This window comes from Geotrypetes seraphini, chromosome 3, assembly GCF_902459505.1.
Source record: "Geotrypetes seraphini chromosome 3, aGeoSer1.1, whole genome shotgun sequence".
Classification (NCBI taxonomy): Eukaryota; Metazoa; Chordata; class Amphibia; order Gymnophiona; family Dermophiidae; genus Geotrypetes; species Geotrypetes seraphini.
The window spans coordinates 128,813,517-128,827,340 of NC_047086.1; the positions used below are offsets into that span (position 1 = coordinate 128,813,517).

The 13,824-nt window shown below is 42.1% G+C and overlaps 1 protein-coding gene across 17 annotated transcripts in view; it reads left to right on the forward strand.

Moving 5' to 3' along the window:
* Positions 1–13,824, forward strand: part of NCOA1 (nuclear receptor coactivator 1) — a 631,796-nt gene that overhangs the window by 422,939 nt on the left and 195,033 nt on the right. For all 17 annotated transcript variants that reach the window (XR_004538963.1, XR_004538966.1, XR_004538965.1 and 14 more), the window contains one exon: positions 10,181–10,349. Coding sequence is in view for 13 of the 17 variants with exons in the window: in XM_033939863.1 (XP_033795754.1) it covers positions 10,181–10,349 (169 nt within the window). In the remaining 4 variants the exon portion in view is untranslated. The remainder of the gene's footprint in view (positions 1–10,180; positions 10,350–13,824) is intronic.

Consider the following 13,824-nt stretch of genomic DNA (forward strand, 5'->3'; position numbering starts at 1 on the left):
GCTCCATTCAAGCCCCTGAAAGATGCTTCTCTTCTAGATCTAACGATCAAGACTGTCTTTAATGTCGCCATTGCCTCGGCACAGCGTATTTCGGAGCTTCAGGCTCTTTTATGCAAGGAACCTTTTCTACGGATCACAAAAGCGGGAGTGACTCTCTGTACTGTACCTTCTTTTCTGCCAAAGGTGGTTTCCAATTTCCATGTCAACCAGAAAGTTTGTTTGCCTGTGTTTTGCTTCATAGGATTGGAGCAAAAAGATCAGAACTTACACAAGTTGGATGTCAGGAGAGTTTTTCTCCACTATTTGGAGAAGTCAAATGAGTTTCAGTTGTCTGATCATCTTTTTGTCCTGATTATTTCATCTTGATGAGGTAGACAAACTTCTAAGACCTCAATCGTTCATTGGATTTGTAGGGCCATTTCCACGACTTACATCCAAGTTTATTTAAAAATTTGTTATACTGCTTATCGTAATTCTAAGCGGTGTACAAGTATCATAAAAAAGGAGTTATATATACAATTATAAATAAAGTATGTACCAGAGACTAACTGACATACAATACACAAGAGGGTTAGGGTAGAACTTTATTAAATCAATAGGAAAGTAAGACAGTAGGAAATGGGAATCCTGTCTGAAGAAGTTTAATTGAGGTGAATTTTAAGTTTCAAAGGCATCTTTAAAATAAAAGATTTCAATTTTGACTTGAAATGATCAAGTAGGAGTTCTTCTCTAATGTAGATTGGGGTAGAGTTCAAGAGTGAAGGGGCAGTTACAGAGAATATGGAAGAACGAGTAGAATCATAATTTAATTGGCATAATGATGGAATCACTAAAAGTGGCAAGCAACTGCTGGTTTTTCTTAAGGACCACTCAACTAGAAGTGTCGCTGCTTTGTGGGCAGAGCCTCAAGCGATTCATCCTAATGAAATTTGAAGGTGACTACTTGGTCCTCTCTTCATACCTTTACCAAGTTTTACTGGGTGGATGTGGTGGCTTGCTCTGATGCCACTTTTGGGACTTCAGTGTATAATCTGTTACAATAATCAAGTTTTGAAATGACGAGAGAATATATGAGAATGTTTACTGAGTTTGTATCTAGAAGCTTAACGAGAGCGTATCATGCGAAGTCTATAGAAACATTTCTGTACTATGGCACTAATCTGTTGATGGTATGTTAATATTTCATCAAGGATCACATCTAAGAGCTTGATAGATGTAACTATTTGTAACAGTGAGGAATTGAGGAATATTGGGTTTGTGTAGGTAACCAGTGGAGAGACTGGTAATGGTAACGGGAGCTGCCAGAAGAGGGTGACCAATGTTACGCCAATTTATAAAAAGGGCTCACGGGAGATCCAGGAAATTACAGACCAGTAAGCCTCACTTCAGTGTCTGGCAAAATGGTAGAAACAATTATAAAAATAAAATTATGGAACACGTAGACAAGCATGATTTAATGAGACTGAGTCAGCATGGGTTCAGCCAAGGGAGATCTTGCCTCACAAATTTGCTTGACTTTCTTTGAAAGTGTGAATAAACATGTGAATAAATGTGAGCCGATTGATATAGTGTATCTAGATGTTCCGAAAACTTTTGATAAAGTTCTTCATGAGAGGCTTCTGAGAAAATTAAAGTGCCACGGGATAGGTGGCAAAATTCAGGTATGGATTAGGAATTGGTTATCGGATAGAAAACAGAGGTTAAGGTTAAATGGTCATTTTTCTCAATGGAGTAGAGTAAACAGTGGAGTACCGCAGGGGTCTGTACTAGGACCGGTGCTATTTAACTTATTTATAAATGATCTGGAAATTGGAACGACGAGTGAGATGATTGAACAGTTTAGTGCCATCTGTAAATTTAAAGTTGTTAAAATGCATGCGGATTGTGAAAAATTGCAGGCGGACCTTAGGAAATTGGAAGACTGGGCGTCCAAATGGCAGATGAAATTTAATGCAAATGCAAAGTGATGCATATTGGGAAGAATAACCTGAATCACAGTTACCGAATGCTAGGGTCCACCTTGGAGATTAGCGCCCAAGAAAAGGATCTGGGTATCATCGTAGACAATATGATGAAACCTTCCGCCCAATGTGCGGTGGCGACCAAAAAAGCAAACAGGATGCTAGGAATTATTAAAAAAGGGATGGTTAATAAAACTAAGAATGTTATGATGCCCCTGTGTCACTCCATGGTGCAACCTCATCTGAAGTATTGCATTCAGTACTGATCTCCTTATCTCAAGAAAGATATAGTGCCACTAGAAAAGGTTCAAAAAAGAGCAACAAAGATAATAAAGGAGATGGAACTTCTCTCATGAGGAAAGACTAAAACGGTTAGGGCTCTTCAGCTTGGAAAAGAGATAGCTGAGGGGAGATATTATTGAAGTCTACAAAATCCTGCATGTAGTAGAACAGGTACAAGTGGATCAATTTTTCACTCTGTCAAAAATGACAAAGACTAGAGGACACTCGATGAAGTTACTGAGAAATACTTTTAATACCAATAGGAGGAAATTTTTTTCACTCGGCGAATAGTTGAGCTCTGGAACGCATTGTCAGAAGTTGTGGTAAGAGCACATAGCGTAGCTGTTATTTAGAAAGACATGGGGGAAGCCACTGCTTGCCCTGGATTGGTAGCATGGAATATTACTACTCCTTGGGTTTTGGCCAGATATTAGTGACCTGGATTGGCCACCATGAGAATGGGCCATTGGTCTGATCCAGTAAGGCTATTCTTATGTTAAGGCCCAGAAGGAAACAGCCTGTAGAACCAGAGAGCATTGGCCAAAGGTGACTGTCAAGTGACCGGCAGGGGGACCGGCGGGGCCAGTTGTGACCAGTGGAGAGACTGCTAATGGTACCGAAAATAGCTCGAGGACCAACGGGGGTTGGAGAAGGTCCCGGTGAAGAGCAAGAGACCCTGGACTACTGATGGTGACTGGCGAGTGACCGACAGAGGGACTTGCAGGGCCGGTGGTAACCAGTGGAGAGACTGTTAATGGTACCAGAAACTGCCCAAAAACCCAGAAGTCCAAAGGAGGGTTTGAAGAACCCGGTGACGACCAGGAAATAGCTCTAAGCCTGGTCAGGTTTTAGCAGTGTGTGTGAGTGAGAAGAAGACATGAAGGGCCTGGAGGTGATGAAGTGACAGGTGATGACCACCCAATCACAAAGTGATACCTAGAAATTTTTGTTGGGCTTCAACCTGGTAATCTGGAAAAACATCCTAGGAGTGTTGCACTATTCAACAATAGAACATAATGTCCCTGTGTTGGATTCTTCTTGCAGGCCCAAATCAAACTGTATTTATTTCCTTCTTCCCCTACACTCCAGTATTGTTGAGTTCTGGCTCACACTTTTCATTCAGGGTTTCTCCAATGGAAAGGATTTTTACCTTCAAGGTCCAAGGTGTAATTTCATGACAAACACATTACTTAAAATTAAAGGCTTTATTGTAAAAGTCTTCAGCAAAAATAATTTAATGCATAATACATTTCTTCTGTGTTGCTCCCCTGTTTTTACTACATAATCCCCCTCTACCCAACAGCAAGACTCCCTTGCCCTTGATATTTTCCTCCCCCAATATCAATCAGACACTAGTTCTGTGACCTCCCTCTCTCCCTCCCTCCTGATCAGCAAGACTTACACTTTTCTTTATCCCCATACCATGTCTCCCTCTTCCCTCATGAATTCACAGGCCCCCAGCCCTTTTGTAGAACAGATCCCTATCTCTGTCTTAATATGCTCCTCCAACTCTCTCTCCTCTTTCCCAGGGCATACATCATCAGCTTGCTGTCTGCTTCTTCCTTCACACAAAATCAGTTTGCATACTAAGAGGAGAAGGAGACCCAGATGTATGTTGGTCTTTGTCTTCTGCTGCCCAGAGTCAGCTGCTGATTTAAACTGCACAGCAGTACAATGTTTTTCACTCTGTATACAGTTTTTCACTCTGTATACAGTTCAAATCTGCTATCAGATCAACAGAAGAGAAGGATACTGTCTGAAAGACAGCATTCTCCTCCTCTTGTTCAGTGGTCGTTAAAGCAGGACAGAGAAAATTGATATTGTTTGTGGAGGGGGCACTGAACTATATGAGCAGCTGCTGCTGCAAATGCAAGGAAGAAATTTTACATTGTATATTTGTGTTAAATTCTCTTAGCATTAACTGATTCACATTATTATTGTTTAATGCACATTATCCCAGGACAAGAAGGCAGCATATTCTCACATGTGGGTGATGTCAACCACGGAGCCCCGGTAAGGACAGCTTTAAAAGTACATCGTCTGTTTAAGAACTTAAAGTTCACGAACTGCCCACACCGCGCATGTGCGAGTGCCTTCCTGCTCGATGCAGGTTTACGGTACTTCAGTTCTTAGTTTTCCGCAGAGCTAAGAAGTCATGTTTTTGAACGCTGTTCAAATTTTGTGTATTTGCCTTCCCGCTCATGCATTATTCTTCTTTCCTTTCCCTTTAATTTTGAAGTTTACTTAACTTTTAAAAAAGAAAAATAAAGCGGGGAAATTTTTTTCCTCTGTTTTCACCTCATAGGCCTTTTCTTTTCCTCAGCCATTGAGTTCAGTTTGGCTAAAGTGCTCTTTCCGTCAATGTTCTGGCTTTTAACGGATTTTAAGAAGTGCTACAGGTGCCAAAGGCAAATTTCCATCACTGACCCCCACAGTTGGTGCTTGTAGTGCTTTGGCCCGGAGCACCATGTAGAATCTTGTGCTCGGTGTTCTATCCTGCAGAAATTTTCCATCAAGAGCTGGAAACTTCAACAAGAAAAATTGTTTGGCACTGGCATGGACACAGAGAAGACGTTACAAACTTTAATGTCAAAGGCATCGACACCAGCATCGGAAAACATCGCTCTGTCTGGTAAGCCAGCTATAAAGCTACCAGGTCACCTTTGTATCGAGTCCCTTGATGCTGACCAAACTATGATCTCTCTTGCACCTTGCCTCCTACATTGAGGTGTGCATCCTTTTTGAGGTCATCCTCTCCAAGGCACTAATGGTACCAGCAGAAAGGCCAATGGTACTGGTGCTTTCATTCTGTGAAAAGCTCGATGCACTTTTCCAAGTGAGTGATATGTTTAAACTCCTTACCCCGACATTCACTCTTTTGGTACCCACCCAATGTGAGCATAAGACCACCAGGTCCTGCGGTACCGACACTGGCTCTCCAGAGTGGCATCGACATTCCACGCCCAAGCATAGGCCATCTTATAGCAGGTCCTGCTCTTCATCGAGGCACCACTACAGTTCATCGAGGCATTGTCACTTCCTCCTCATCTCGACACTTCAAGTCCAGTAAGCATCGTTCCTCTTCAGGAGCTTCAAAAAGAAAACATTGTTCTCCCTCACAGTCTTCGAAGTGTAAAACAGTGTCACCTCATGCATCATCCTCGTCATCGGATTGACACTGGGCTCAATGGCACCATCGATTTTCTCGATGCACTCCTTCACCAATACCCTTTAATGGCTTTGACTTACAATCCTATTCAGCTGAAGACTTACCTGAGTCTACAACAGAGGCTTATGATACTACCTCGGAAAAGTCTCCACCAAAGGCTAAATCTCCTACTGAGAGACTTTCTTTTACCAAATTTATTCGCCAGTTGGGCAAAGAGCTACCAGTCAAGCTAGAAGCTGATTCTGCCTACAGTGCTGAATACTTGGAGGCCTTAGATTATGATGAGCCTCCTAAAGAACTTCTCAGACTACCTATGCATGGTATACACAAAGAGACTCATTACAAGAACTGGGAACCACCCCTAACCATTACAGTGGCTCCCAGAAAATTGGACACTCTCTATATAAAATAATTTCTTCTCCGGGTTTAGCACCAGTCCCTAGTGGTAGAGTCGACTTTGAAAAAATCTACTACATTGAAAGTCTATGCCTCAGTGCCACCAGGGAGTGAAGGACACACTATGGACAAATTTGGGCGTCACCTGTACCAAAATTCCATGCTAGTGAATAGAGTTCTAAATTATAATTTCTATATTTCCTGCTATATAAAGCACATTGTTAAGAAATTGCCTTCTTTTGATAAATACATTCCTTCACAACTTTTGCAGGAATTTCATCATACCTCTCACACCCTTTCCCTAGCAAGAAGATATATGGCAAGATCTGCTTATGATGCGTTTGAATTATCTTCAGAGCATCAACTGTGTCAGTAGCCAATGAGATGTCTTGCATGGCTATGAGTCTCAGATATGGACATCGATCTTCAAAACAGATTTGCAAACATTCCCTGTTTGGGAGATGAGCTGTTTGGCACCTATATTGAAAATGCTACACAAAAGCTTACTGATCATGAGAAACATTGGGATGCTTTGGTTAAATCCAAGCCTAAGCCTTCAATTTCTAAATCTTTTAAGCTGCTTTCTTCATATCAAACCATCTGCTATTCTTAGACCGCAACAGAAAAAGCTAAAACAGCGCCCTCAGAAATCTCAATCAGCAGCTCCTCAAAAGCCTGCTCAATCTTTTTGATGGGCTTCTAAAGAGCATAGCCACTGTTCCTATTTCTCAGCCTCTTCCTCAGCCAGTTGGAGGTCGGCTCCTGCTGTATTAACCCTGTTGGATACTCTTCACTTCATCAATATGCCTTCAGATCATCTGCCAAGAGCATCTTCTTTTAACCCTCAGCAGATGTCCTTTCTTCTTTGGGAGATAGAATCCCTCCTTCTCAATGCTATAGAGGAGGTTCCACTTGCACAGAGAAACCATGGATTTTACTCCCGGTATTTTCTCATCCCAAAGAAGACAGGAGATCTGCGTCAAATCTTAGACCTCAGGGGCCTCAACAGGTGAAGGAAAAGTTTTGTATGTTGTCCCTGGCAACTTTATATCTCCTCTTAGATCTCAACGACTGGCTATATTCTCTGTATCTCAAAGAGGCTTATACTTACATTCCAGTGAATCTGACCTCCAGGAAATACCTCCGATTTCAGGTGGCACAGCACGATTATCAATACAAGGTTCTTCCCTTTGGCCTTGCATCCTCTCCCAGAGTATTCACCAAATGCCTGGTGGTAGTGGTAGGGGCATTGCGGACTCAGGGTCTCCAGGTGTTCCCCTATCTGGATGATTGGCAGATCAAAGATCCAACCTTGCAAGAGGTAATTGCATTGACTCGCTAAACAATTCCCTTCCTTCAGCAGTTGGGTTTCAAAATCAATTTTCCCAAATCCCAACTTCAGCCCTCTCAGAATCTGCAATTTATCGGAGCTCTGCTAGACACCATTTATCTCAGAGCATTTCTCCCTCAGCAAAGACTAGAAAATTTGATTCAGCTTTGCATTGAGACTTTTCACCTGCCATCACTCTTGGCCAAGAAAATGATGGTACTACTGGGTCACATGACTTCCACGGTGCATGTTTTGCTCCATTTGCGAGACTTCACCTCAGGACACCTCAACGGACTCTTCACATCTGAGTGGTTTCAAGCTCTCGACCCACTGTCTCAACTCATTACCATCACTACTTCACTTTGACAATCTCTACAGTGGTGGATGAACTCTTCCAATCGTTCCAGAAAGTTGTTGTTCCACACACCTCCACATCAGAAGGTTCTGACGATGGACTCATCCACCTTCACTTGAGGGGGCTCATCTGGATGGTCTTCGCACTCAAGGTCACTGGTCTGCCCAGGACAGCCTTTGCCATATCAATCTGTTGGAACTCTGAGCAAATTACAATGCTCTCAAAGCTTTTTAGCACATTGTTACCAACCACATCCTTCTTATCCACACAGACAATCAGATCGCAATGTATTACATAAACAAGCAAAGCGCCAAGGGCTCTCTCCATCTTTGTCAGGAGGTTCAAAAGATTTGGACCTAGGCGATTGCCCACAACATATTCCTGAAAGCAATATACATTCAAGGAGAAAAGAATTCTCTTGCACACAAACTCAGCAGGTTTCTTCAGCCACATGAGTGGGTGCTCAACTCTGCAGTTCTGCATCACATCTTCTCTCAGTGGAGGACTCCTCAGATAGACTTATTTACATCCACCCTCAACCACAAGCTGCCCCAGTTTTTCTCTAGGCAGTAGTCTTCCCAACAGCTAGAAGCAGATGCTTTTCTACTGGATTGGACGCACAAGTTTTTCTATGCATTTCCTCCAATCCCTCTCATCCTGAAGACACTTGTCCAGCTCAAACGGGAGGAAGTCACCATGATTCTCATAGCTCCAGCACAACCCTGGTTTTCCCTTCTACTTCAACTCAGTATCAAGGTACCAGTCCCTCTTCAGATTAGTCCATCTCTTTTCATGCAGAGTTGCGGATCTCTTCTGCATCCCAATCTTCAATCGTTGCACCTGACAACTTGGTACTGCTTGGGCTGACATCGATGGACCTTCATCTTTCCCAGCCTGTCAAACTAATTTTGGAAGCATCAAGAAAACTGTCTATGCAACAGTGTTATCAATACAAATGGAAGCGTTTTTCCACGTGGTGTAGTCTTCATCATCATCATGATGCTAAAGCCACCTCTATCTTCAGTTTTGGATTACCCAACATTTATCCAATTCAGGCCTCAAAACCATTTCGTGTTAGAGTTCATCTTAGTGCTATCAATACTTTTCATAGACCAGTTGATGGAAAACCTCTCACTGCTCATCCTGTTGTATCCAGATTTATGAAAGGACTTTTCATAGTCAAACCTCCTCTCAAACCACCTCCAATAGTTTGGGATCTTAATGTGGTTCTTGCTAGACTAATGAAGCCTCCTTTTGAGCCAATGTCCTCTGCTCATTTTAAATATCTCACTTGGAAAGTGGTTTTTCTCATCTCTTACATTTGCTCGAAGAGTAATTGAATTTCATGCACTGGTGGCAGATCCACCATTCACAGTGTTTCATCATGACAAAATGGTGCTTTGCACCCATTCAAAGTTCCTTCCAAAGGGTAGTCATTGAATTCTATCTCAATCAATCCATTGTGCTTCCAGTGTTTTTTTTCCTAAGCCTCATTCTCGCCCTGGAGAAATGGCTCTTCATACTTTGGACTGTAAACAAACTTTGGCCTACTACTTACAGCGTACTCAGCCAATAGGACATCTCCTCAACTCTTTGTCTCCTTTGATCCTAATAAGTTGGGGCGTCCTGTATCCAAAAGAACTATTTCTACCTGGTTGGCAGCTTGTATCGCCTTCTGTTATGCTCAGGCTGGGCTACAGCTGGGGAGTTGTGTCACAGCCCACAAAGTCTGAGCTATGACAGTTTAAGTTGTTTTTTTACTTTCCACTCCTATTGATGAAATCTGTAAAGCTGCTACTTGGTCCTCAGTTCATACATTCACAGCTCATTACTGTCTGGAATCCTATTCCAAACGGGATGGTTACTTTGGCCAAGCAGTTTTGCAAAATGTATTCTCTTAATGGCCAACTCTCTGTCCATCCCATTGTAGTAAGCTAGGGAGTCTCACATGTGAGAATATGCTGCCTGCTTGTCCTGGGATAAAACACAATTACTTACCGTAACAGGTGTTATCCAGGGAAAGTAGGCAGATATTCTCACAACCCACCCATCTCCCATGGTTGGATTCTTAGCTTGCTTACAGAACTGAGGTACCGTGAGCCTGCATCGGGCAGGAAGGCACTCGCATATGCGTAGTGCGGGCAGTTTGCAAACTTTCTTGAGTTCTTAAAGTGGCGATGCACTTTTAAAGCTGTCCGTACCAGAGCTCCATGGATGACTTCACCTACATGAGAGACTATCTGCCTGCTGTCCCTAAATAATACTGTTACAGTAAGTAATTGTGCTTTATAAATAGGCCTCATTGACAATAGTAAGACTTCTATTAAATAACAATAATGTATGTTAACACCATAATGATTTTCTGCAGTTAGAGAATGGAGGAGCCAGAAAGACTAGTGAAATATCTAAAGAACCAACATGGAGACATTGTATGAACCATTGAAATCCACTATAAACCTTCATACAAGAGGCTGACTTCCTCTTTCTCCAAGTTCCACTCTTCTCTCCCCAGAAGTTTTCAACTTTAATAGGCCTTTCTCATGTTATTCATAGGCATCTCAGATGTGTAACCTGTAATAAATAACTGGGGGAAGGTATGCAGAAGAGATTACCTTTATACATGAAAAGCTGAAATATCTTATTGAATGAAATATTCTAGTCAATTATTTATTCATATTTCTGTACAGCCAATGTCTTGGCTCTCCACTTGATGAGTTCCTGTGTCCTCCAACAACTATTGAAGGTCGCAATGATGAGAAAGCACTCCTTGAGCAACTTGTGTCTTTTTTGAGTGGCAAAGATGAGAGTGAACTTGCTGAGTTGGATCGAGCTCTTGGAATCGATAAACTTGTCCAGGTAATGAACCATAAAGGAAGATTGCTATTAAGACTGCCATTTTTTTTAAAATCCTTCTTGTTTTAGGAAAATGAGTTAACTAAGGACTAACATAGTCACTCAATTAATATATTGAGTGTACTAGGTTGAATCTGAGTATTGTAATTCCTAGGTGAACTGGCTTGGTCTCTTGTTTTGTAATCCGTCCTTGAACTAAATAGGTAAATGCGAAATAGATCTTATATTCCATAACATAACATGTGTTTTTGCAAACCCAATATTCAAAACTAGCTTCATGTTATGGATTCGATTTTATAAATGGCATTGATTAAAATTTTGCACTAAGTGCTATTCTATAAATAACGTTCAAGAGTTGGGAGTCATTTTATAGAATAGCATTAGATGCAAGGATTTATGCCAAGTAAAATCTGGTATGAATTTTCATGCCCAAATTACACACATAAAAACATAGAAATAGACGGCAGATAAGGGCCATGGCCCATCAAGTCTGCCCACCCTACTGTCCCTCCCCTACCTTTGCCCTGTGAATAGATCCCATGTGTCAATCCCACTTGGCCTTAAAATCAGGCACGCTACTGGCCTCAATCACCTGCAGTGGAAGACTATTCCAGCGATCAACCACCCTTTCAGTGAAAAAGAATTTCCTGGTGTCACCTCGTAGTTTCTCGCCTCTGATTTTCCACGGATGCCCTCTTGTTGTCGTGAGACCCCTGAAAAAGAAGATATCTTTCTCAGCCTCGATGCGGCCCGTGAGATACTTGAACGTCTCGATCATGTCCCCCCTCTCTCTGCGCTCCTCGAGCGAGTACAGCCGCAATTTGTCTAGCCGTTCCTCGTACGGGAGATCCTTGAGTCCCGAGACCATCCGGGTGGTCATTCTCTGAACCGACTCCAGTCTCAGCACATCCTTGCGATAATGCAGCCTCCAGAATTGCACACAGTATTCCAGGTGGGGTCTCACCATGGATCTATATTCAATGGCATAATGACTTACGGCTTACGGCTGACGAAACCCCTGTGTATGCAACCTATGATTTGTCTTGCCTTGGATGAAGCTTGCTCCACTTGATTGGCAGCTTCCTTATTTTATAAAACTGTCTGAATTCCAGGAATGCCCCTGATTTGCCTGTGCCCCTCCCATGGTAACATGCCCTTTTTGGATCTGTATATAAAATTTGTATGAATCCCAGTGCCTAAAAATTTGCACCTAAATTTTAATTGATTCCAATTAACACTGATAATTGATTAGTGTCTAATTATCAGTGCTAATTGGCTTGTTCAGTTAGATTTCACATGGAAATTGGACACACACTCCAAAGTCAAAAGAAGGCGTAGGCTGGTAGTTCCCAGCAGATGGAGAAAGATGCTTTTGAAAGCATGCACTTTGATCCCAGAAGGGGACATAGGACAGTATCCCAAACCATACAGAAAGCCTTGCGGGAGTTGTACTGGCCCACCATAATGAAGAATGTACAGGAATGGGCACGAGAGTGTGGACCCTGTATGGAAGCAAAGGCAAAGGAAGTAATAATAATAATAGCAGTTTATATACTGCAGGACCGTGAAGTTCTATGCGGTTTACAATGATTAAAAATGCTACAAATTGAGTAGAACTAACAGTTACAATGATTAGGAATGCTACAAATTGAGTAGTACGAACAAAGTTAGAAAATTAGTGATTAACGGTTCTAGAGATCAGTTGTTGTGGGAAAGATTGTGCAGATCAGCTACCTAAGTACAGTAAAACCTTGGATTGCAAGTAACTTGGTTTGCAAGTGTTTTGCAAGACAAGCAAAACATTTTATTAAATTTTAACTTGATATACAAGCAATGTCTTGCAATACAAGTACATACAGTATACACACATCACAACTAAGCCGATTGTTCTTCTCTCTCTGACACTACAAGAGTGTAGTGACTGTTCTAAACAAGCAAAGTCTTGCAATACGAGTACATACAGTATACACGTATCACATCATCACAACTGAGCCGATGGTTCGTCTCTCTCTGATGCTGCAGGAGTAAAGTGACTGTTCTAAATGAGCAAGGTCTTGAAATACAAGTATGTATAATATTTTGTATTAAAGTTTTTGGGTTGTAGAGCAAATTGTCTGAGTTTCCATTATTTCCAATGGGGAAATTCGCTTTGATATACGAGTGCTTTGGATTGCAAGCATGCTTCTGGAACAAATTATGCTCACAAACCAAGGTTTTATTGTACTTCATGAACAGATATGTTTTGAGGTGTCCTAAATTTCCCATAGTTATCAGCATGCATAAGCAATTGTTCTAGATTAAGGAACTAAAGGAGGAAATAGTGGAACTACTACAGCAAATTTACAATCTATCCCTGAAAACAGGCATGATCCCGGAGGAATGGAAGATTGCCAATGTTACGCCCATCTTTAAAAAGGAATCAAGAGGTGACCCGGGAAACTACAGACCGGTAAGTCTGACCTCGGTTCCGGGGAAAATGGCGGAAGCATTGATAAAAGAAAACATCGATGAACATTTTGAAAGAAACGAACTTCTGATAACCAGCCAACATGGTTTCTGCAAGGGGAGATCGTGCCTAACCAACTTATTGCACTTCTTCGAAGGAATTAACAAACGGATGGACAAAGGAGACCCCATAGACATCATATACCTAGATTTCCAAAAAGCCTTTGACAAGGTGCCTCATGAACTTCTACTCCGGAAACTGAAGAACCATGGGGTAGACGGAGACGTGCATAGATTGATCAGAAACTGGTTAGAGGGTAGGGGTGAAAGGCCACTACTCAGACTGGAGGAAGGTCACGAGTGATGTTCCGCAGGGCTCGGTGCTCGGGCCGATGCTATTTAATATATTCATAAATGATCTAGAAACAGGGACGAAGTGTGAGATAATAAAATTTGTGGACGACACCATACTATTTAGTGGACTAAAGAGGACTGCGAAGAATTGCAAAGGGACTTGTACAAACTAGGGGAATTGGCGACGAGATGGCAGATGAAGTTCAACGTTGAGAAATGTAAAGTACTACATGTGGGAAACAGAAACTCGAGGTACAACTACACAATGGGAGGGATGTTATTAAATGAGAGTACCCAAGAAAGGGACTTGGGGGTAATGGTGGACACGACAATGAAGCTGACGGCACAGTGCGCAGCGGCCGCTAAGAGAGCGAATAGAATGCTAGGTATAATCAAGAAGGGTATTACTACCAGAACGAAAGAAGTTATCCTGCCGTTGTATCGGGCGATGGTGCTTCCGCATCTGGAGTACTGCGTCCAATATTGGTCGCCGTACCTTAAGAAGGATATGGCGTTACTTGAGAGGGTTCAGAGGAGAGCGACACGTATACGCTGAGAGATTGGAGAAACTAGGACTCTTTTCCCTGGAGAAGAGGAGACTTAGAGGGGATATGATAGAGACTTACAAGATCATGAAGGGCATAGAGAGAGTAGAGAGGGACAGATTCATCAGACTTTC